The sequence below is a fragment of the Syngnathus scovelli genome, chromosome 8 (assembly GCF_024217435.2).
Source record: "Syngnathus scovelli strain Florida chromosome 8, RoL_Ssco_1.2, whole genome shotgun sequence".
Classification (NCBI taxonomy): domain Eukaryota; kingdom Metazoa; phylum Chordata; class Actinopteri; order Syngnathiformes; family Syngnathidae; genus Syngnathus; species Syngnathus scovelli.
This window is the reverse complement of record NC_090854.1, coordinates 8,029,949-8,051,281: the sequence shown is the minus strand read 5'-3', so window position 1 is coordinate 8,051,281 and position 21,333 is coordinate 8,029,949. Positions and strand designations below refer to the sequence as shown.

The 21,333-nt window shown below is 43.2% G+C and overlaps 3 protein-coding genes and 1 long non-coding RNA gene across 7 annotated transcripts; 3 read left to right on the top strand and 1 right to left on the bottom strand.

Moving 5' to 3' along the window:
- The first annotated feature begins 441 nt into the window (after positions 1-441).
- cytip (cytohesin 1 interacting protein) lies at positions 442-4,393 on the top strand. 2 transcript variants are annotated; one of them, XM_049727904.2, is made up of 9 exons: positions 442-1,138; positions 1,502-1,654; positions 2,304-2,341; positions 2,419-2,473; positions 2,586-2,688; positions 2,886-2,979; positions 3,055-3,121; positions 3,188-3,254; positions 3,632-4,393. In XM_049727904.2, the coding sequence occupies exons 2-9, from the start codon at positions 1,517-1,519 to the stop codon at positions 4,069-4,071; spliced, it is 1,002 nt and encodes a 333-aa protein (XP_049583861.1). In that variant the 5' UTR covers positions 442-1,138; positions 1,502-1,516; the 3' UTR covers positions 4,072-4,393. The 2 variants fall into 2 exon arrangements, with proteins under 2 accessions (XP_049583861.1, XP_049583860.1); XM_049727903.2 differs by lacking the exon at positions 442-1,138 and having other exon boundaries at positions 1,243-1,654.
- Positions 4,394-5,041: 648 nt separating this feature from the next.
- LOC125973577 (ermin) lies at positions 5,042-7,645 on the top strand. 3 transcript variants are annotated; one of them, XM_049727925.2, is made up of 3 exons: positions 5,042-5,489; positions 5,900-6,091; positions 6,663-7,645. In XM_049727925.2, the coding sequence occupies exons 1-3, from the start codon at positions 5,246-5,248 to the stop codon at positions 6,959-6,961; spliced, it is 735 nt and encodes a 244-aa protein (XP_049583882.1). In that variant the 5' UTR covers positions 5,042-5,245; the 3' UTR covers positions 6,962-7,645. The 3 variants fall into 3 exon arrangements, with proteins under 3 accessions (XP_049583882.1, XP_049583880.1, XP_049583883.1); XM_049727923.2 differs by having other exon boundaries at positions 5,047-5,489; positions 5,897-6,091; XM_049727926.1 differs by having other exon boundaries at positions 5,361-5,493; positions 5,897-6,091.
- Positions 7,635-12,092, bottom strand: LOC125973550 (polypeptide N-acetylgalactosaminyltransferase 5). Its single transcript, XM_049727857.2, has 10 exons — positions 10,821-12,092; positions 10,588-10,754; positions 10,349-10,468; positions 9,972-10,107; positions 9,774-9,893; positions 9,584-9,701; positions 9,191-9,520; positions 9,044-9,124; positions 8,618-8,785; positions 7,635-8,318 (listed from the first exon to the last, which is right to left on the bottom strand). Exons 1-10 carry the CDS (start codon positions 11,762-11,764, stop codon positions 8,178-8,180), a joined length of 2,325 nt encoding a protein of 774 aa, XP_049583814.1. The 5' UTR covers positions 11,765-12,092; the 3' UTR covers positions 7,635-8,177.
- On the top strand, positions 8,234-19,996 carry LOC125973593 (uncharacterized). Its single transcript, XR_007483226.2, has 3 exons — positions 8,234-8,371; positions 17,658-17,830; positions 18,455-19,996. It is a non-coding gene; the product is annotated as an uncharacterized lncRNA (long non-coding RNA).
- Positions 19,997-21,333: the final 1,337 nt, after the last annotated feature.

Below are 21,333 nucleotides of genomic sequence, written 5' to 3'. Positions count from 1 at the left end.
ATTACATAAAGCTTTGAGCAATTGCATGTGGGTCAAAAAATTACCTTTGGATTATTATCGGCTGTGACTCATTTTCGTTTTTCTGTTTTCTTAGCAAGTTTATGACGTGAGGATGTCCGTTAGACAGGAAGCCGTGCAGCAGCCGCGTCAGCGACGCACTAATTGAGTCAAGGAGCTCAAATGTGGTTTCAGTCGCTGTTCATGGGAAGTAATATTTCCATTCATTTTAAAAACTTTTTTTTTTTTTTGCACGACACAGCATAAGCGGCTCGGTGGGGCACTGGGTAGCACGTCCGCCTCACAGTTAGGAGGGTGCGGGTTCGATTCCACCTCTGGCCCTCCCTGTGCCCTTGCATGTTCTCCCCGGGCCCGCGTGGGTTTTCTCCGGGCACTCCGGTTTCCTCCCACATCCCAAAAACATGCATGTTAGGCCAATAAATCACTCCGAATTGTCCCTAGGTGTGAGTGCGAATGGGTGTTTGTCTCTGTGTGCCCTGCGATTGACTGGCAACCGGTTCAGGGTGTCCCCCGCCTACTGCCCGATGACGGCTGGGATAGGGTCCAGCACGCCCGCGACCCCCGTGGGGACTAAGCGGTAGGGAAAATGGATGGATGGATGGACACAGCATAACTGCGGTTTTCGAGAAAAAATGGCGAACCCCCGCCATTCGAGGGTGATCGGGACCGAGGAATCAGTATGATAAATTATCCTTTCCGTCGTGAAGAAGTTCCTAATGTTGTGGCCATGATATTAGCAAACAAAAGGGATCTTTGATTTACTTCCAAAATAATATGCATGTAGATCATCAATTCGATCCAGACAGTCACTTGGGACTTTGATCATATAATGACGCCATGAATATTTTGGGGGATCTCATTAAAGGGAGTGACAAATCTTCCATTTGATCGTCCCCAAATGACTAGTGAGTCTTTCCGCATGGAAGCACACTGCTAACACCTTCTAAAGCTTACAGGGCGCGCGCAGGTGTTTGTCACGCTTTGCTTGCCCCTGACACTTGGCGCAGCAAATTGCTGAGACTGCAGAAAAAGAGGACAAGAACCGTCTCGAGTGGAAAGATTGCTTTTTATTTTCTCATCAGACCATGCAGCTGCAAGTAGGCGAAGAAAGTTTAAATAGGTAAGTAGCTTAAAAAAATAGTGGACCCCCGCTATTCGCATTTCCGCACATGCAAAGTCACCTGTTAGCGGGTAAAAAAACAACACATAGAATACTTTCTTTTGTTAACACAAATTCAAGAACGAATCATGTTTCTTTTCGGGTATGATGTTTGGTTTCTCACCAGCGCCACGCACGTCAGGTGACGTTGACACGCGCTTTGACGCGTTTGGCTTTCAGCAGCCGACGTGCACGCGCACGCCTCCGTCAAACATTCAACAGCATGCCAAACGCAAGCACGACAATGCTCTGAAGCATCTCCACTTTCCCCCTCCTTCTGTCTCCATCCTAATTTTCCTCCTCCGCCCTCGGCCTGCCCTCCAGCCCCTCAAGTCCGCCATGAATCCCGGTGGACGTCCAGCCCAGGCCGGTGCGGAGAGGAAGAAAAGCTCCCTGTGGTACAGACGCTCACTGAGGGGCAGCAACGAGCACCACAGACACCGACACAGCAGCGACTCTCTGCCCAGAGCAGCCAAGGTAAGCAGGCTTGACTGAATGGAGCCCCCCTTTAAATAAAACAAACCACCACGTTTAAGGCCAACTTGTTTTTAATTGAGTCTGTTTTGGGATTGAGCCTTACCTAAAAGTATTAAAACAAAAATGGATTTTAATTGTAAGTATGAACAATGTATGCGTTCATTATTTTGAAATCAAAAGCTATACTTAGCACAAATACACTGCACACTTAAGCATATTTTCTACATAGTAAATTGTGCTCTGTGCTTGGGTCTACTTTTAAAATAAAATAAATGAATATTTTGACATCAGATTTAAAAAAAAATCAATATTGAAATTAGCTTATCGCTAAGATTTATCTTTCAGAATGGTCCTTTATTGAACAGTGAATTATCCCCGATTTACCGTTAAGTGTTCTCAACAAATTCCCAAGAACTGTGAATTTTTGGCCCAAAAGCTCGTGATTTCTTTTAATCTTATTTGTTATGTAACATTGCAGCATGAGAAGCTGCCCCCCCACACACACACTCACTTAACTGTGACCTTAATAGTGACTCTTATTATTATGCAATTTTATTGTACAGCTCATTGCAAAGTCTTAATTTTGGTTAGAAAAAAAAAAGTGTCAAGTAAGCACATCATTAATGAATTTGCATTTTGTGTTTTGCAGCCTAAACATTTCCTGGTTGACTATTCTGATCCACAAAGGTAAAACATTACGGAAATCTAAAATAAATAAAATGTGTTGTGTACAAACTGCAACCTTGACTTTTTTTTTTGCACAGAATCACAAATGTTCTGGAAAAGAAAGAAAATGAAACATTTGGATTTGAAGTTCAGGTACAGCTAAGCATAGAACGGCTACCCCCCCCCCCCCCCCCCCAAGAACTGCCCCAGTTTCTCTCAAAAGTCAGATTTTTTTTCGTTGATATGCATTTTCCTGTTATTGCAGACGCACAACTTGCAGCTGAAGAGCAGCTCTGCAGTGGAAGTGTGCACGTTTGTGAGCAGGGTGGAGGACAACAGTGCCGCAGAGACTGCCGGCCTGACCGCAGGTAAACGAGCTCACTTCCTCCACGTTTGACCCCATTTCACCTTTCTGCTTCTCATACTTTTCGTGTCGATTGCGTACAACTGCACATCCGTTATGAAAACTGCATGCATCGGTTTTATCAGCGATAGTTAAAAACTTGTCAACCTTTAAATGGGCCGATTGACTGATTCCAAATTTGACACCTCAATCTCTTCACAGGAGACGTCATCATCACCATCAACGGCGAGAGCATCGAAGGATTCACTCATCAGCACGTTCTCGATCTGATAGGAGGATCGACTAACAGTTTAAAGTACCAATCCACCCTTAAGTAACTGTGACCGGAAGAGGAAAACTTTTGTTAACGAGCATGCGTGGCCCATTGCAGGTTGGAGACAGTATGCGGCAGTGTGGTGAAGTGGATCGAGTTGGAGAAGAGGGTCAACCAGCTTAAGGTGAGCTTCTCTAAACCAGGAAGATAGCAGGACATTTGTAACCGTGTGATTTTGTCTGGTACGTAGCAATCGCTGAGTGAGAAACTGCTGGAGATGCAAGCGCTTACATTACGGGAACAACGCATCATCGGAGGTGAGATGGGTTGGGCTCGGCTGTCAGACCACAGCGCTTCCTTTTTCACACGCACTGACATCTGTCATCTGTGTATGTGAGCAGTTGAAGCGTGAACTTGACATTTGCCGTTGACTATTTACAAATTCACAAGATCAAGTCAATTCAAGGCACCACTGTATGGAGATGGATAGCTAGCTAGCTAGCTAACTAGATAGCTAGTTAGCTAGATAGATAGATAGATAGATAGATAGATAGATAGATAGATAGATAGATAGATAGATAGATAGATAGATAGATAGATAGATAGATAGATAGATAGATAGATCGCTTCATAGATACATCCTTCCTGTGCTAACCTTTACACATACAGATACATTTCTGTCTTCCGTCTGCAGGCACTTTGAAAGAAAGCAACCTCTCAACGGATTCCTCGGAAGCTCAGAACTCACCGGTGGACCATCGCAGCCTCCGCTTCTCCAGTGACAGCAGCTACAGGGGACTGGTGACGGACGACAGTGACCAGGGGAGCGTGTTCGGGGACCTAAGCTCACCCAGCCCCTGCAGCGCGGCCAGCACCACCCAAGAAGAGCATTTCTTCTCACGAAAGTATTCCTCCAGTCATCTTCATCACACCATCGGCCGGTCCAGCAGCTCCAGCCTGGCAAGCAGCAGCGGCAGCAGTATTGGCTCGCAGTCGCCTACCTGGGATAGGGCAAGAATCACCTCTTTGTTCGGTACCCTGCCCAGAAAGACCAAACGGACCAACGTTCGGAAAAACATCCTCAAGTTGATTCCTGGACTGCATCAGAGATCGGTCGAAGAAGAGGAGCCCTAAGAGGTCGTCCTTACGCAACACCACTATCGCACCTCAAAAAGAGAGATCCGACTCAAGCGGTGAAAACAGGATTGCTCATTCTGTAGCACATCCATGCTACGATTTTTAACACCGTACGACTGTTTCTACTCGTCTCTTGTTGTTTTGCTAAGCACATACCACGTTCACAGGATTGTAAAAGGTGGCACAAAAGCATTATGAAAAGTTTTGAGCATGCACTGACTGTATCTTCACAAGTTCACAAATGTTCCCTAATGTCATTTTCTACAGCATCCTACTTGCTTGAATAAAAGAAGAAATGTGTTTCTTGCTCTCATCACAACATGGCCGCTGTATGCTTGTCAACCGCAGACGTTGTGTTCACATAGCAACCGGAATTGTATTTAAAACCCAAAACAGACTCTTGCACGGCATCTATGCAGGATGTGGGTACGAGATGTTACCACTTCTGTTTTCGTTTCTACATGGGAGTTGATATTCTGGGTGGGCTTTGATTTACACATTTGCAGTGGCAAGAACATTTTTTGACTTACTTCAACATGGCACCAAAGTACTGCAATGGAGCTCATCAACTAACTTGAACAAAGGTGATTTATACCCAAATGCCACAAGATGGTGCCAAAACGTAGCATGAAACGGAAAAAAATGAAAACTGCTTGGCAAAAATATCACAAGGGCTTTCGAGTTTGAGTACCAAATGAGTGATTTATTTCAAGTTAATAACAGTCCTTAAATGTTGTGACATCTGAACCACAATCTGAGTTCACTGTACATTTTCTTTTGGTAAGAAATCCTTCAAAATGTTGGCAAGAATGCCTCTAAGACATCTTAGAAGTACAGTATAGTAAACCTATGGTAGAATGTTAATCAGTCACCCAAGAAAGATTAGGGATTGGGCACAGTCGCTGTATATTGTGAAGCTCGAGTCACAAAGAGGCTTTGTTGGACCCTACAAAAAAACCTCTGTTCATTGGTGAGCCAACGCTCACAAACGATTACGTTGGGGAGAGGACTGCCAAGCTTGACCTTGTACTACCGACTTCAAGCGTGGCATGAAGAGACTAGTTCCCAAGAATTTGAAGGACAAGCCTCGACTTTGAATGTTCGTTCATCACTGCCATCAGACTGAAGGATGTTAACTTTATGAGCAAAGGCCTGAAAACGTTTCTAGAAGATGGAGATACAGGAGAACCCAGTGTTTCCAAAGCCTGTGGATCCCCAAGCAGAGGTGGAGGAGGTTGTAATAGCGTCGGAGGTACTAGAGATCATTTGCGGATTCGCCCCAGAGACCAAGCGCCACAACTCGGAAACGGAGGACAGAGATGTGTGGACGGTGGAAGAAGGAGACGACTCGGTATTCTACAGTGATGAAGACCAAGCTGAAGAGCATGGAGGACCCAACAGATCTACAGATCCAGGCAGGTGCAGATGAGTTTTTAACATCCATGGGGTGAGTGTTGCAGAAGATGGAAAATGTAAGTCAATTTCCAATAAAATATCTGGCAAATTTAAAAAAAATATCCTCCCAAATTTTTTCTATTAAATTCCTACAAAGTGTGTGATTTATTTCCAGAAACCTTTACTTTGTGAAGTTTGCAGTGGAGTTGTGGAGTAGCACACGTTTCTACGATTTTTCCATTGCCAACGTCACCTGGTTTCCGGGTTGGGTCACGTGACGCTTTCAAGGCGCGCACTTGACGTCAATTAGTCGGCGACAGACGGAGTGCCGGACAAAATGGCGGCTGTGGAAACGAATTGAATTAGTTGATAGATTCGTGATTAGACTAGTGGAGACACGCATGAAAATTCGCGGACTTTTCTCCAGAAGCGGTGAGGGTGGACCGTAATTCTTCAGAGAGGAGTGAGGAGGCTCAAGTCGAAGAGCCATGTGAGGAAATCCGAGCCGAAGAATTCGAGGGAGATACCGAGACTCATGCTACCGATGTGACCGACTCGCCTGATCTTCGTGGCGCTTTGAAAGACGAACGGAAAAGTCCCGAGCAGAGCGAATCCTCAGAAGGTAAGCACGCAGGCTACATTTAAGCTTTATTTAACCGGGTAGGTCAGGTGAGAACCATTTTTCATTTACAGTGACGACCTACTCAAGATAAGAGCAAAACAATAAAACCAACATCTCAAACTGTCCAAAAAATCGTGTACACAATCCGCAATAAATACAGCGATTCATGTTGAAAGTGATTAAAAGCAAGTCATTTTAAGTGAAAGGTATTCTGCCGAATGTGTTACGTTTAAAGAAAACATTAGACCTTTGTAAGCAACGTGTGTGTGTGTGTGTCTCAAATGATACCTAAAATGATACCAAAATATTTAACTTAAACTATCTTAATGCCATTTAAAGAGGACATAATAAACAGTAGTACAGGGCCTAATATGGATCCCTGAGGAACACCTTTGAGTAAGGAAGAGGATCTAAGAGATGACCCTTGACCCCCACAACAAACGACTAATCCAATAACTTCTGGAGCAGGCCAGGCAGCTGTAAGAGAGTCCTAGTGGAAGAAACTAACTTTTCTAAAATAGTCGTGTTCTACTGCTCCTGTCGTTCTACCGCCTCTTTGCTTTCATATAAGAGGACCGACCAGTTGAGCAGAAGCAGTCAGCTCAGGACAAGAGCTTCTCTAAGCAGCTGAGCTCGAGCTCCGATTCGGAGGACCCTGAAGTCCGCCATCGCTCCGTGTTCTCAGGAGACCCGATCCCTGCTTACGCCACTCTTCCTCTCCTCAAGAAGTCTTCGGACAACCTGGCATGCCAGGAATCCTTCAACCACCTCGCGGCCTCCAAATACAGCTCCTTTTCCTACCGCAAGATCCGGCGAGGAAATACTCGCAAGAAAATTGAGGAGTTTGAGTACATCATGATGAATTTGTAGTGGAGGCAACATCTGTTTTCACATCTAACATCTAAAATCCAGGCTAATTGATAACATGATTTGTTTTTAGCTTTAATAGCATTCTTTGATAATCAGCAGTTGAATCTAAATTGGTTTCAACAAAAATATGTTTGTTCATCGAAAAGGTGAAGAAAATAAACTTATTGTAAAAAGAAAGTAACTCTGACCCTAATATTTTGCTTTTGTGAGAAACAATACAAAAACAAAATCATGACTAAATCTGTTATGACAAAATGGTGTGACAATTGATTTTATTTTATAGTTTATTTTATAGTTTATTTTTTGTTCATTATTTCAAGACACTGTTGCTTGACAAGGCTTGATGTTTTTTTTGTTTTTTTTTCTAAAACCTTGACCATTCCTGTTTTTTGTGTTCACAATTAGAATTATTATTTTAATTAATTAATTTGGGCGTTGTTCAAATTTCCGGAAACAGATTTTTTTTTACTTAAGCAGCTGTCCGAAATGCTGGAAAGTTGAGTTTGTGGGGGATTTGCCCCACCTTTTGGCTACTTTCCCAGCAAGCACGAAAAACAGGAATGGTAAGGGGCTTTTAATCACCAACAGACTGGTTGTGAAGGTTTTATGGTATGTACCATACGTATTCTTCACTGTACAATGGTGCAAATGTGAAATAAACACACGACTGCTATTTAATCTGAATTTCTGGTCATTTTATTTGCACATTTTTTTCCCAAAACAAACCACAACAAAAACAAATTTTGCCTCAGATTCTTATCGTTTCAGGCAAACAGCGCTCTCTTGTGTCAAAAGCACAACTGTACAAGGAGAGCGTTCCAAGCACCCGGTTGATGCAGCGTTTAAAACCACAGAAGAGCTCAAGTAAACCCCCTTTAAAAAAAGTAACATCTCAGTTCTTACCCGTTTTAGACAAATTCAATTCAAAAAGTTTTCAGTTACCATGATGTAGTCTGAGACATTCACAGGATACAAACCAGGCACAAAAGTTGTTTGCTACATTTTGTGTAGAGCTTTAAAAAGTCAAACTCAACCACATGGGTTTAAATTTCAAGAACCCGTAGAAGCAACGGAGTGGTAAGAAAAAGACGTCAGTCTATAGAAAAAGGTCATGACACCATTGCACATTTTCACTGTCCCTGTGTTACATTTAAAAAAAAAAAAAAACATTTTAAGCATTTATTCCCTATCCTGTATATCCATTTTGAGGATATTTTCACTCAGAGTAGTAGTTTGTGAACTGCCATTGCTGGAAGAGGTTGTTGGCGTTGCAGGGGGCGAGGTGAAGGACGGCCTCTTTTGCTGCTGCTTCCAGACACATTTGCTTGGGGCCCATCTCGACCATCAAGTGCTCGGGCTGAACAAAGACGACAGAGCAATCAGGATGTGAAGCGATATTGCTGTTGACAGGTAACTTTTGACCCTCCCCCCAAAAAACACACCCTCTTTTTTATTATTTTAACATGACATGTAAACAAACCCTCATTGACAAACCGATTTTACGACTCAATTGTCAAGTCTCCTCTTGTATAAGCAGTTGACAAATGTGAGAGGGATTAAATGGCAAACATCCAGTCTGGCTGGAAATTCGGGTCCCTGCCTATAAAAACCTAAGTATGGCGTAGCCTTGAGTTGCGGGCCAAAAACGTAACTTACCAGTTTGGACTGGGAGGATTTGTGTAGCCAGCGTTGCGGTTTGTGGCTGTTGCTGCTGCTGCCGTCGCCGCATGGCTGTAAAGTCAACAAGCTTTGTTTGGCGCTGGGCTCCAAGCACACATCCTGCTGGCGGACCTGCTTCAGCCACGTGTAGTTGAAGTGTTGACTCTGCAAAGACAAAGGTAGTTTGTGAAAAAGCAAGCAAATTTCTGATTCTTTGTGATGAGAACCAAATTTTTGAGCGAAACAAAAAGTTCACATCTATGCTTGAGTTAAATCTTTTGTTAAATAATTATCAAGGTCCAGCTCATTTTAACAATCCCCATTAGCAAATGTTTACATTTGGAGCCTCCGCCCATTTGCTCGAGTCACCTTTGTTCTCCAAATAACCGATTTCCCGCATAGCCTAGCTTAAATTAAAGCTACCTGACTGCTGAGATGACACGTGTCAAAGACGAGAACGCCATTCTGGATGGAAAGACAACTCCTCAATCCTCGATTGAAGACCTGCGCACAACGGGAGAAACCTTGAAAATCAGAATTTAACTCCAAGCGGGTCACTGCTCAACATACCAGACCCGCGGCTTTGACTAAAGGAGCTTCTAACTCGGGATAGACGTTGTCCAGGTACCACTTGAAGCTCTTGCATTTGAGCTTGTTTCTCTGCTGGATCTGATCGGTCAGGTTGCCGATGTCCATGAGGGGTTTTTCCAGCAGGTGCAGGTTGCCGTGGCCGTAGAATAGCTCCTTGTACTCGTCCATCCACACTTCGGCCACCCGGGCCAAGTTGCGCTCCACCGTCCTGCGCCGGTTCAAGGGGAACTGATACGGGTTCTGCTCTCGGAAAATGTGGCCCACCCGCGAGCAGGGGATGATCTCGATTTGGCCCCCGCACATCCAGACCTGTCAGAAGGAACACTTGATGAGGCGGCCGATAGCTTTGGGTCCAGACTTTTTGGGTAGTACCTTGAAAGAAAGCTCCATGTTCTCCCCTCCCCACACCTCCAGGCCGGGATCATAGGCGCCCAGTTCATAGAAGTATTTTTTATCGATGGAGAAAAGCCCTCCGGCCATTACGGGGCATCTGTGAGGAGGGAAATCGAAGCGTGAGCGACAGCCAAGAAGGGGAGAAAAATGCGAGCGGGTTTTTGGGTACCTGATGGGATCAGCCGGCGTCATGTTGTTCTTCTTGACGTACTCATCTGATAGGGCGTTCCAGCCAAACACGAGAGGCCAGTGGAAAATTCCTCTCTGGAAGTTGTCAACCAGCTTATAACTAAGGGGAAGAAAGAAACTTGTTTGGAATTGGTGCTAGAGAACCCAAAGGAGTTCGTTTTCCTCTGACGGGGGTCACCTCAAGTCCTGGTCGCTGATGACTTCGATGACGGGACAGGGTACCTTGGTGCGGTCAGTGTGGATGCGTTCCAGCAGAGGCTCCAGCCAGCCCACGTTACATTCCACGTGCGAGTCCAGGAAAGTCAGAACGTCACCTGAGAGCAGAACAAACTTCCGCTTTGAAAAGAGTGTGAATTATTTTAGGATTCAAATCAGTAATTTTACCCTCATATAAAAACGGTTAGCATAATAAATGGCCAAGTCATTTTTAACCTACTGTTGACCACAACTTTTTTTCCAATTGTCAAAAATGCACAATAACTAAAATTGGCAAAAACAATTATTAACTAAATAAAATAACCAATCAAATAATTTCAAATCAAAACCAGAGCGTACCGTTAGCAACAGCCGCTCCAGCCATCCGGGCCCTGATGAGGCCTTGACGCTCCTTCAGGTGAATGACCCGGACCTTGGGGAACTTTTCCATGTACTTGTCAAGGTTATCTTTAAGGTAGGCTGAAAATCAAATCAAATACTCTGACGGATGACACACAAAAGTAACATTTGAAATCACTGAAGTAACTCCGTTACGTTCGTTAGCAAGTCATCAGTTTTTAAGGTCACGCCAAAGTTACGTTTTTTGCTGAAGTCATCCACGAGGATGATCTCCTTGAGGAGATGCGGCGGCGACCGATTGAGGACGCTGTGAACGGACCGTAGCAGGGTGGACCACACTTCGTCCACAAAGCAGAAGATCACGCTGGTGGACGGCAGGTCGTCGTGGATCATGTTGCGGGTGCAGCTGTTGGAAAATGAGTTTTTGTTAAGACCGTGTGGCGTGTGTGGGTGGGTTGTGTGTGTCTCTTACATCTCAGGCCTGGTGTCGGGAAGGGCGCGGTCCAATGGGATCAGCTCGCTTAGGTAGACATTAAATTGGCCCTCGTTCCACCTCTTCTTCACTACCGAGTCCATCAAGCTCGGGACAGTCCCCGCCAGGCCATACTGGCCGACGGCTTTGGGATCTCTGGGGGCCGCAGTCAGGTCGATAGACAGAACCTGGTGGACACTTGCCTTAACGGAGTGGGTGTCTCTCACTTGGACCACTTTGATGTTATTATCTAATATCTCTCCATTTTGTTTGTCCCGCTTCACTGAAGAAGTGTTGCGTGGTCCTTGAACAGGAAGTTCTTCAATTTGTTTCTTCTTCTTCCCAGGTAGTTTTTTAGCATCCTGGTGCTGATTGGATGCTTGAAGACTTATATTTGGAGTTGCCTTCACAGGTTCGAGCACCTCCTCCGCTTTAAGTACAACAGAGTCATTTTTTGGTGCGGCAATCAAAGACAAACCCACAGGCTGTTTAACAACTGCATTTGGTTTAACCTGACTGGCATCATCTTGAACAACTGCATTTGGTTTAACCTGACTGGCATCATCTTGAACAACTGCATTTGGTTTAACCTGACTGGCATCATCTTGAACAACTGCATTTGGTTTAACCTGACTGGCATCATCTTGAACTTGCTCCTTTTTCCGACGTCTGGAAAGTTTGACCGGTTGGGAATTCCTTCTGTCCGACTTTTCGTCCTCCTCATTCACGTGTGGCTCCCCTAAACCCACCTGGGTGACTTTGTCCTGGTGCCTGGCCAACCCCTGCTCGAGGATCACTTTCTCCCTCATTAGACGACTGTTGGCGTCACCGTCGGACATGCGGAGGACTGCCATGTCCAACAGCAGCCAAATGACAGAAGCCACGAACACGAACCCAAGGACCCTCCTGCTGCTCCGCAGGTGCCTCCAAATCGGCATCATCATGGGGAAAAAAAATATCAAAGTATCACATCGAGTGGGCGGCAACTGTCTTCTCGGTTCAAGTTTCTTTTCCACAAAGCTGTTAGCTGCCTGCGTGGCATGCTACAAATCACTCATGGGACGTCAGGATAGTGTTAGTCGAGTCTCACAACAACGTCACGGGAACAACTTATTCCACATCAGCGTGACCTGACTTCCGATCGTCGCAACAAATCCAAAATTTAATTGCCCCCCCAACTCAAGTTGTATGCGTCGTCATGCATGCGCTTCAACGGGTAGTTCACGTCCAGCGCAACTCTGATTGGGCAAAAATAAAAGCCCCGAGGTAACGTCAAGGTAGCGAGCGACTACAACAGGAAACCACGCCTTTGAATTTCAAAATACAATTCTGGAATGTTCCACGCTCACGCGACGTCAAACTGGCTGGAAAAGGGCGACGACTTTCAAACCAAAGAGAAGCTTCTTACGTGTTCTCAGAGCTTGAACTTTTACTAACCTCCAGTCGATGAGTTACAAAGACGATTCATGCTTTAAATTGGCAAGACAAATGTACGCAAAGACATGCTGCTTACGATTCACCAAATAGTCTGGTAAAACCTGTCGCGAATTACGTACTCCGTGTTGGCTTTAAAATGCGGCCTTACTTGTTAAGAGACTAATGATCTCGTTCTGGTAAACATCGGGAAGGATTGTTTCTGTCAAACTAGTCGTGCAAAACGGCAAAGTCAAAAGAGTGCAAACGCTACGCGAGAATCTGTCTGTCTGTCCTAATCAAACCCATTTATACTCATCTGTATTATTTACATTCGTATCAAATCTATTCTACCTAATCAATCTTATTCAACCTGATGTACCCTATTCCCGTCATAGAATCTATTCCATTTTAAGCTATGTAATTTTACAACTAATTTATATCTAATTTAATTTTTCAATGTCTGCCTGTCTTTCTTGGTAAAATAGTACAAAAATGCAGTCGCTGCGGAGACATTTTGGTCCAACCCAACTAAACATATAGATAAGATTGTATTTGCATCCCGACACTCCTCAGTCTTAATATTCCAATAGTTCATCCGTTGGCTACATTTACATGGATGCATTTATTCAGATTAAAAACCTGATTGAATTAAAAATCCTTCATGTACACACCCCATTTGGAGTATCAAGAGTTTATTGTGACTGTGAGGGGTGGTCTATGATACCATTTATTGATACAATGATCGGTGGCCTAAAAACACTTGATCCAACATTTCTGAACAAACTACGCAAATGATTTGTTTCAAGTTGAAATGGTCAGAGCTTTTTTTTGTCGACACGCAAATCGCTATGGCCTTCTCCGACTATTTGGTTAATTTGCATGATGCATGAACACGCAAGTCCAAATTCGCGCATCATCCAGTATATATCGTATGCAGGCAGGCCCACATGTACAATCGCATTTGTAAAAGGCATGTTAGTGCAGCCATTAGGCGGCGATTAGTGGAGACGACCACAGGTTTCCCCTCTTCATCAGCCGGCCTCTCCGGGGAGTCCCCTTGGCTCCGTACAGACTATTAACAGCGCCATGAGGAGGGAGGGCAGTCGGGGCTCCCGCGGTGGCTGCCCTTCGCTGCACTACACACGGTTTCATTAGTGTGTGTGAGCGCCATGATTGGCCTCGGGATGAGCCCCGGGCAAAGTCTTCGGTGCTTTCATGGGCCGCAAAATGTATTCATGTATTCACACGGTTCAACATACATAATGGCATCATTTGCTCAACATGTATTTGGTGTTAAATTGAACGGGTTGACGAGGTCGGGGGGGGGGGGGGGAAGCACGGAAGCACGGAAGCACGGAAAGTAGTATGTGCAGAATGTATAAAAGTTACATTTCCAAGTAGTCACTGTGGAGAAAAAAAATTAAGTGACAGTAGACAAATAATACAAAATGACTGACAAAAAGTGAAGAGGTCTTCTGCATTGTCTCCATATTTGAGACTGGTATTGTGTAATCAACAGTCTTAATTAAATCATATTATAGTCAACAATTAAAAATAAAATTCTGTTATTTTTACATTTTAAAATGCCTGATGTTATTGGTTCTCCCTGATATAGATCCAATCAATGAAAATGGCACCCTGGAAGATTTAAAATTTGGTTTAAATAGTGCTGAGTCATCAAAAGTTGCATCATTTCTAATAAGTAACACAAGTTGACATGACTTGCAACACAAAGGATTACACAAATGGTGATGTGACTCCGCCTAGTGTAAAATGAGCCAAATGTGCGCTTATGATACTTTTTAGAAGCTGTTAATTAGGCCTCCCAATTACATGTACAACATGCGGCGTTTACACAAGGGTCATGTTTTGCTAACACAACACGCTTAAGTCTGACCCACTGACATTTTCATCTCCAAATTATGCACATTGTGCCAATTAGATTCATTAGAGTGTTGGTTAAGAAATATGGCTCGGGGAGGTGGTTCTAATATTTAGCTATGTGATGTAATTTCCCTTCATTGTAAAAGCCTATTTGTTTCATCACAGTGTGATGTATGCAGTTTGTTTGCGCCACTAATGAAATATGATTAGAATTAGTGGATGTACAGCTTGACAGATGTTCCTTAATTGTGCAGACCTTTGCACGATTAACTTTAAATCAATTACATGCCCAGTTGTTTCTGTTTGTGCTCAAGATATTGCACGTGAAGGGGAATGACCGATAATTCCAATGAGCAATTATTCCCAATTTGTGCTAATAACACAAAGCACACAAACAACTTTGAGACTTTCTCGAAACCCACCGCCAAGCGAATGCGGTCAGCTGGCTTATTTTTATTTTCAATTTTAATTGTCCTCCAATGTGCTCTAATGTTATAAATGTCATCAATCGTTTACTGCATCTTTTGAGTATGCAGCAGTGACACATTTAATATAATGTCCGCCCACTCAATTTATTGCTTCTTATACTAATATTTGATCAGTTCAATCTTTAAATGATTTTACAGCCCCCCATCATTTTCCATGGCTAAGAGATGAGCACACAAATTTACTATCACTGGACTGATTCGCCACCAGATGGCGCTTTTGTTCTGTTTCTGTTTAAAACAAAGTTCAATTTGGCTCACGTCACCGGAGCACCTTTCTAAATAAAGGAGTAAAATATACTAATATGTACACTTATAATATTTGTAGTACTTTACAGTATGCAGTCATAATTTTACAATAATTTCTGTTTAAATAAAAAAAAAAAGAAGAAATGCGTCGACATTATATTGTTCAATAAGTGGGGTGTCCATCAAAAATGTGCATTGGATCTCATTATATTATGCGGTTATTCTTGGATACATTCTTTCTGGAACATAAATCTTATTTGTATGAAAGCAATGTTTTACACTGTAAGCAAAAACAGCAGCCCTCTTGAAAACATGCACAGCCTTTTGTGGCTTTCCTTTCAGGTGACATGAAGCCGATGCTAATTTGGCTCACACCGGACATGACTTAATGTCCGACATAAAAAATAACTACATCATTTGTCTCCGTCCAGAAGGCTGACTTGGCATGGATAGCAGCAGGAGGCCTAAATGTCACTCTGTAATGAGTTCTGGCCAAAGGTACACAGTTAGGACAGTGCCCGCTGGCACCTGGGATGCCCACCGGCTAGCATTTTAGCCCACAGCCATTTGGACCGGGCCCGGCCCCGGCCCCCCTTTTGCTTTGCTACACGACTAGCATTGAAACACACAACAAAAAGTTTCATCGTGGTCAAGTTTTGCGTATCTTCAGCGTAGAATAATTTAAAAAAGTTTGTGGCCATCTCTAGCATGCGCTAAGCTAAGAAGTGTCGAAACACCACCTTTTTGATTGTGCAATCTCATGTCGTTAGTATGGTAAAGAATGGACGTGATTGCGAAGGATGTCAAGGAACTTGACTGCCTTTGTTTGGCTGACTCTGAGACAAATTGGCAACATGCTGGCTTTATTATCTCAGAAGGCACAGGAAGATGAAGCGCTACGTTGTAACCGAAATTAACTTCCCATTTCCCGCTGAACGGAATCAATTTCAGCTTCTTTATGTTACTTTGCATCCACCTTTTGTCTTGTTGCCCAATCTTTGTCGTGTTTCTCTCATTCATCTGTTTTGCCCTTTGCATGATCTGATAGCATTAAACATATAATTAAGTCATAAAGGATGGCGACTGATGAGTGGAGCAGATGGTAATTGCGTCTTACATTTGAATGAAATGATATGCATTGCGACAATTTACAGTGTTCGCCTCATATTTTATTCAGCAACCTTTTTATCTCTTTTCCTGCAGAATTATTCCGCAATAAATTTAGACATCTTATCAATAGCCGGAGTGATAGTGACGACAACGGGGGAAGAAATGAGGCCGTGCTTGCTTTTTGCGCTGTTTAAAATAATTTTCCATAATAAAGGAGCTATCAGAGCTGCTGTTGCGATTTCCAGCAAGGTGTGACGAAATGCCAAAAGGACATTTCAGAGATGTGATCAGATGTGAAACTAAACTTCACAGCTCGCAGTCGGAACTTTGGTACGCATAATCGTATGTTGATGTTGAAGGTCACAGGTGAGCGTGCTTTTGTTTTTGTAGATTTCAGTCGGAGATCATACATAAAGTTGAGATCACAATCAATTTGATCACTGGAAAAGTTTATTCATTTCAGTAATTCACTTCAAAAAGTGATGCTCATTAATTACAAAAAAAAAATCTTGCTGAAAATTTTATTTTTCTAGATTTTTAGAAAAAAAAAATTGTCTGCTAAGTTTTATAACCATCAGTGATATTATAAAATTACGTTAATTTTCCGTCCCAAGTAAACGTGATCTACTCCAATCTACCATTTACATTAACCACTGGCAGCGCTAGAAGGGAGGAGGCACAGGGGCACTGCCACCCCCCTGAAATATTATTCGCTGCACCTGGACTGGATTGTCTCCGTCTACTTCCTAGTCGATGGCATTTGTCTTAAGAAACTGCACTTTAGCAGGCAGCCGTCGACAGATTTCCTCATCGTCGAATCGTTGCCGTCTCCTCACTTTAGTAAACTTTCTTCATGTGGTTTTAGTGCCAGAAGGAGCTTTTTTTTTTTTTTTTTTTTTTTTTTTGTTCCATTCACATGCTCTCCTCTCTCGCTCGCTCGGTCCCTGGTGAAGTGCTGTACTCCAGTGATATTTGAGAATTGCTTTCTGGGGCCATATAGGTATAATTCTCATGTTCCCCGCCGACCTGCCAAGTGCACTTGGCAGATGCCAGCTGGAAGGCTTTCACGTGTGGGCTTGGTATTAGGAGGGGGAGAAAAGACCCGGCCAAGTATAGAGTACACAGTTAAGTGTCTGTAGACCTTGAAGGTGCTACTCTCAGACTCTTGGTGTTTTGTCATGATGCAGGTCCATTACCTTTAAGTTGAAGTGCTTGTGTTTAGTCGGCTGTATCTATTTACAGCGCCTGTAGCTCGAAAAAAGGAATCTACCCGGGGTGACCCGGCTCAATTTATTGACACCTTCCCCAGTTTCCACTCACCGGTAATAGACTGGAAGTCCCAGATAATGCCTTTGATCGATCAACGCGAACAAATTTCATTTGCCCAGATCGATAACGGTTCACAGCTGACTGAGCCCCGAAGAAATGTATTCGTTTGAGATTTTTGTTTTCTTTTGTTTTGATTGAGGCTGTCCGTGAGAGGCACCTTGAGATCGGACTCTCCTCTGCTGCTGTTTGTACGGCTGAAGGCTGCAACAATCATATTTTTATTACATGTGAGAATGTAATAATTTTATTCATTTTTGTTCAGGTAAGGTAATAGAAGAATGATGTGGAAACACAGCAGGGGGGGATTAAAAAAGAAAAAGACGTTTCCACGCCTCAACCTTTTGCACTTTACTCCATGTTTCAGCTTTTCCCGATCATGCTCTGGAGAATGCCCTGCAGACATGCAAGCCCGAGCGCCCGGCCCCGCCCTGCCCTGCCTGCCATCGCCGCGCTGTTCCGATCCGGGCCGCCACCTTCCGTACTCGCAGACAAAAACAGCATGAGATGGCGAGTCCACATGGATAAACATTTACCGTGGTAGGTGTTGCTTCAGGCAAGTGCTGTCGGGTGGGGGGTTGAGCGACCCGCGCTGCGGCATTCACAATCTCGCAGAGGTGGATTTACCTTGTTTTGACTTGAGGATGGAAGGCCAACATTTTAGTCAGCTCATTTTCAAAATTGGACAAAAATTATTGCAGCAAGTCAAATGTGGAAATTGTTGTAGATGCAAACCACTCCAAATTGTTATCTTTTATTTACTGTCCGGCCTTCCTATCCAAATGTCTATTATGGTTACAGCCAATGAAATTTAGAGATTTTATTATTTTTTTTGCAACAGTCTCCTTTAAAAAAAAAAAAAAAAAAATTTAAAAATCCTTGTTGCCGAGATTGGTTGAAAAGTGATAAACTCCCATTACATCAAATAAATGCTTTTATTATTCTCGTCTGAGGGACTTCTAGAAAATATTAGTCGTTAAATTGCCTCTGTCTGAAAGCGCACATTAATAATCGCTAGTCTATAAATCTGCGAAACTTCAAACGACGGCGAGACGAGACGAGACGAGACGAGACGAGACGACGCTCACAGCCTCTCCATCTTATGAAAGAAATTTCTCAAATCAAATTATTCTTATTTTCCACTTTTCCATGCTGCTCTTGCAGGGGGATCTACCTTACGAGGTGACCGGTGTCGCCGGCTCAGCGAAGACAATGCGTTCGGTCGGCGGGTTTAAATTTGGCACAGGTTAGGCGGCGAGGCATGAGATGCATATTGTTTGTGTTCATTTGAATAAGGACAAATGTCAGATTTCCATGGCTGCGGGCAGCCTGCATGTTAGATGATCAACTCTTTTGGGCCCCCGGACGTGGGGTCATCAGTAGCGCTTCCAGGTCACTGTCAGCGCATGGCGGTTTGGGGCCATAATTGACCTTTTGACAGAGCGCAAAGAGACAGCCCTTCTCCCAGGGCAGGAATAATCACTTTGCATTTACTGCCGGCCGCTCGCATGTCAGCTAATTAAAACGTTTGTTTCCATTCACAAACATTTAGGATTTTTTTTCATTTTCAAAGCAAGCATTCATAAAAAAAGTAAAAGCAAAATAAAACATTTTATTTACCAACCAAACATGTTTTGGGCATAAAAGAGAGATAAATATTGCTTAAAAATATAATCGGTAAAAAATACATATCATTTAATGCAAGCCGGTTTATTTTTATGTTTGGTTAATATCTTTATTATGTGTGAACAAATGAGTCAGTACTTCTCAAGGCAAACTGTAAATGTGCCCTCATTCGCCATTGTCCTTGTGTGTGTGCGCTCGTGTGTGTGCGTGTGGCGGCAGATAAAGGTTGCGCACAGCCCCGTATCCCACAAGCCCTTGAGCTCCCTAAGGCTCCTTTCAGGGCGCAGGATCTCCAAAGAAGCGTGCCTTCACCCTTCACTGTGCTCGTTATTCCTCACAACATTGTACCTTGGGCCATGTCTCCTCCCTCCTTCCCTCTTTGTGGCCCTTAACATTTACTTTCATTCATACCATCTACTCGCTTCAGATGTAACATTTTGTTCTCATCTCCTTCTGATCGTTCGTAATGCTCCGGGATGAACGATGTTTATTATCTGTTGAGTTGCATTTGGACGGCTAGCTATAACGTGTCGCGCAAAATGGCTGAATGTGGTGGTGGTTGTAAAGACGCAACATGTAATTCTTTTTTGTTTTATGTTTAGTTTGCCAGTGAATTTCAACATAAGGAGCTTTCTTTTTTGAAAAATTGTTTACTGCCTGCTTGTAAGTCAAGTTAGTTGACTTCAATGCGACCATACAGCGATTGATACAGTTTTTGCGACATTTTGTATCTTGAAAAAGTTCTTGTGGCAACTTGGTGCCAAGGAGCTATGTTGGCCTGAGAGCTGGAGCTTCATTTAGTCAGCCCAGAGCGCTGTCGAATAGAAAAATCGTAATTTACTGCCATCTAGTGGCATGAAAAAGCAATTCTAAACGGGGGCGGAATTATTTTATATTTAATTATTACTACTTTTTGGTTCATGACAGTTGATCGTTTAAAGTCCGGGGTTTGTTTTCGTTTCATGTCATTGGTACATTTAATGCGTTTTGTCACCACGACAAAGTTTTATGGAAATTATTTTCCATAACCAGCCAATGAACATTATAAACATAACCATTTCTTAATGTTGATTTATCAGTTCTAATGTCCATCAATACCGAGCATGATTATCTTTGTTGTATTTCTCGACATTATCTGTTCTCATTAGATTGCAGGTGCACTTACATTTTTACTAAATCCATTCTCATGAGTTGCAGTGTGTATAGAAAATTGCTCACCGTATCTTGAATGAGATCTGGAGAGTATTTAGAAAAAAAAAGAAAAGCTGCTGTAGCAATCCCAAGGGCCATGCCTTTGAGTCGGGGGTATTACATTATTAATTAAAATACAAGTCGCCTTGTTGCCCATGGCTGTACAATGTAACACACTTGATTGAATCAGCTAGTGGCAGCAGAGCCCGCTGCAATGGCTCTTTTGCGCTGGGAGGGATAAAAGGAATTTGAGGGCACATTACTCTACGCACACAAACACATTTGGAGAAACGGGCCGGCGCTCATTGAAATCTGTGCTCCGAAAATGGGTGGTGCATTTATGCTGCAAAGGATTCATGCAGCTTTTTCTAGTCACCTCGTTGGACTAATTGACCAAGATCATAATCATTAATATCACAACAAGCAGAAAAAAATGATTTTCTAAAAAAAGAGGCTAGCTGCTTGCTTGGACACTCCCAAGTGAAATTTGAACATAAAACTAAGAGAATTACACGCTGTGTTTAATCAAACTGGAAACTGCTAGCTCCATGCTAACACTCAAAGCTAAAGTGCATTAATGGGCTAGCAAAATTAGCATTATAGACGTTATAATGCTTTAATCAACGGAGACAAACACTGCACAGATCAGACAGGCATATATTCTTTATCCTCTGAAAAAAATTTCACTAATACTCTTACAATAGTTACTTCTACTTTATATTCTTTTCTTGTTGAAGTGCATGTGTTAGAAAAGCATGCTTACTAAATTAGCATTCTATTATGATGTATTGCAAAAGAAGGATTCACTTTTTTCGGGAAACTAGATCGTTGTCGATGATAACGGCGCCCGCTTTTCATCCACACACACCATATTGCCTGTAGTTCCTCACAACGGCGTGGATGCAAACTGCAGCAGTCCCTCTTCATCCTCATTAAGGCGCTGTTCACAGAAGTGTGAATATGTAATCTTTTAATAGCCGCCCTGACAGAGAAAAAGTTAGTCGCAGTTCTTTTAGTGCCCAGGTGGGAGTGGTAATGGCACCTAATGAGGGTTGGCGTGTGTGTGTGTGTGGTTGTGTGCGTGTGTCAGCCATCTCAAGAGACTCCGGTAAATAAAAGAGGAGGAAGCCGCCCTCCCTCCCTCCCTGTCTTCCCCTTGCCTCTGATTCCTCATGACCTCCAGTCGAGGTCTGTTCGATGTAGTCCAGGTCAGGGGATACATTTGA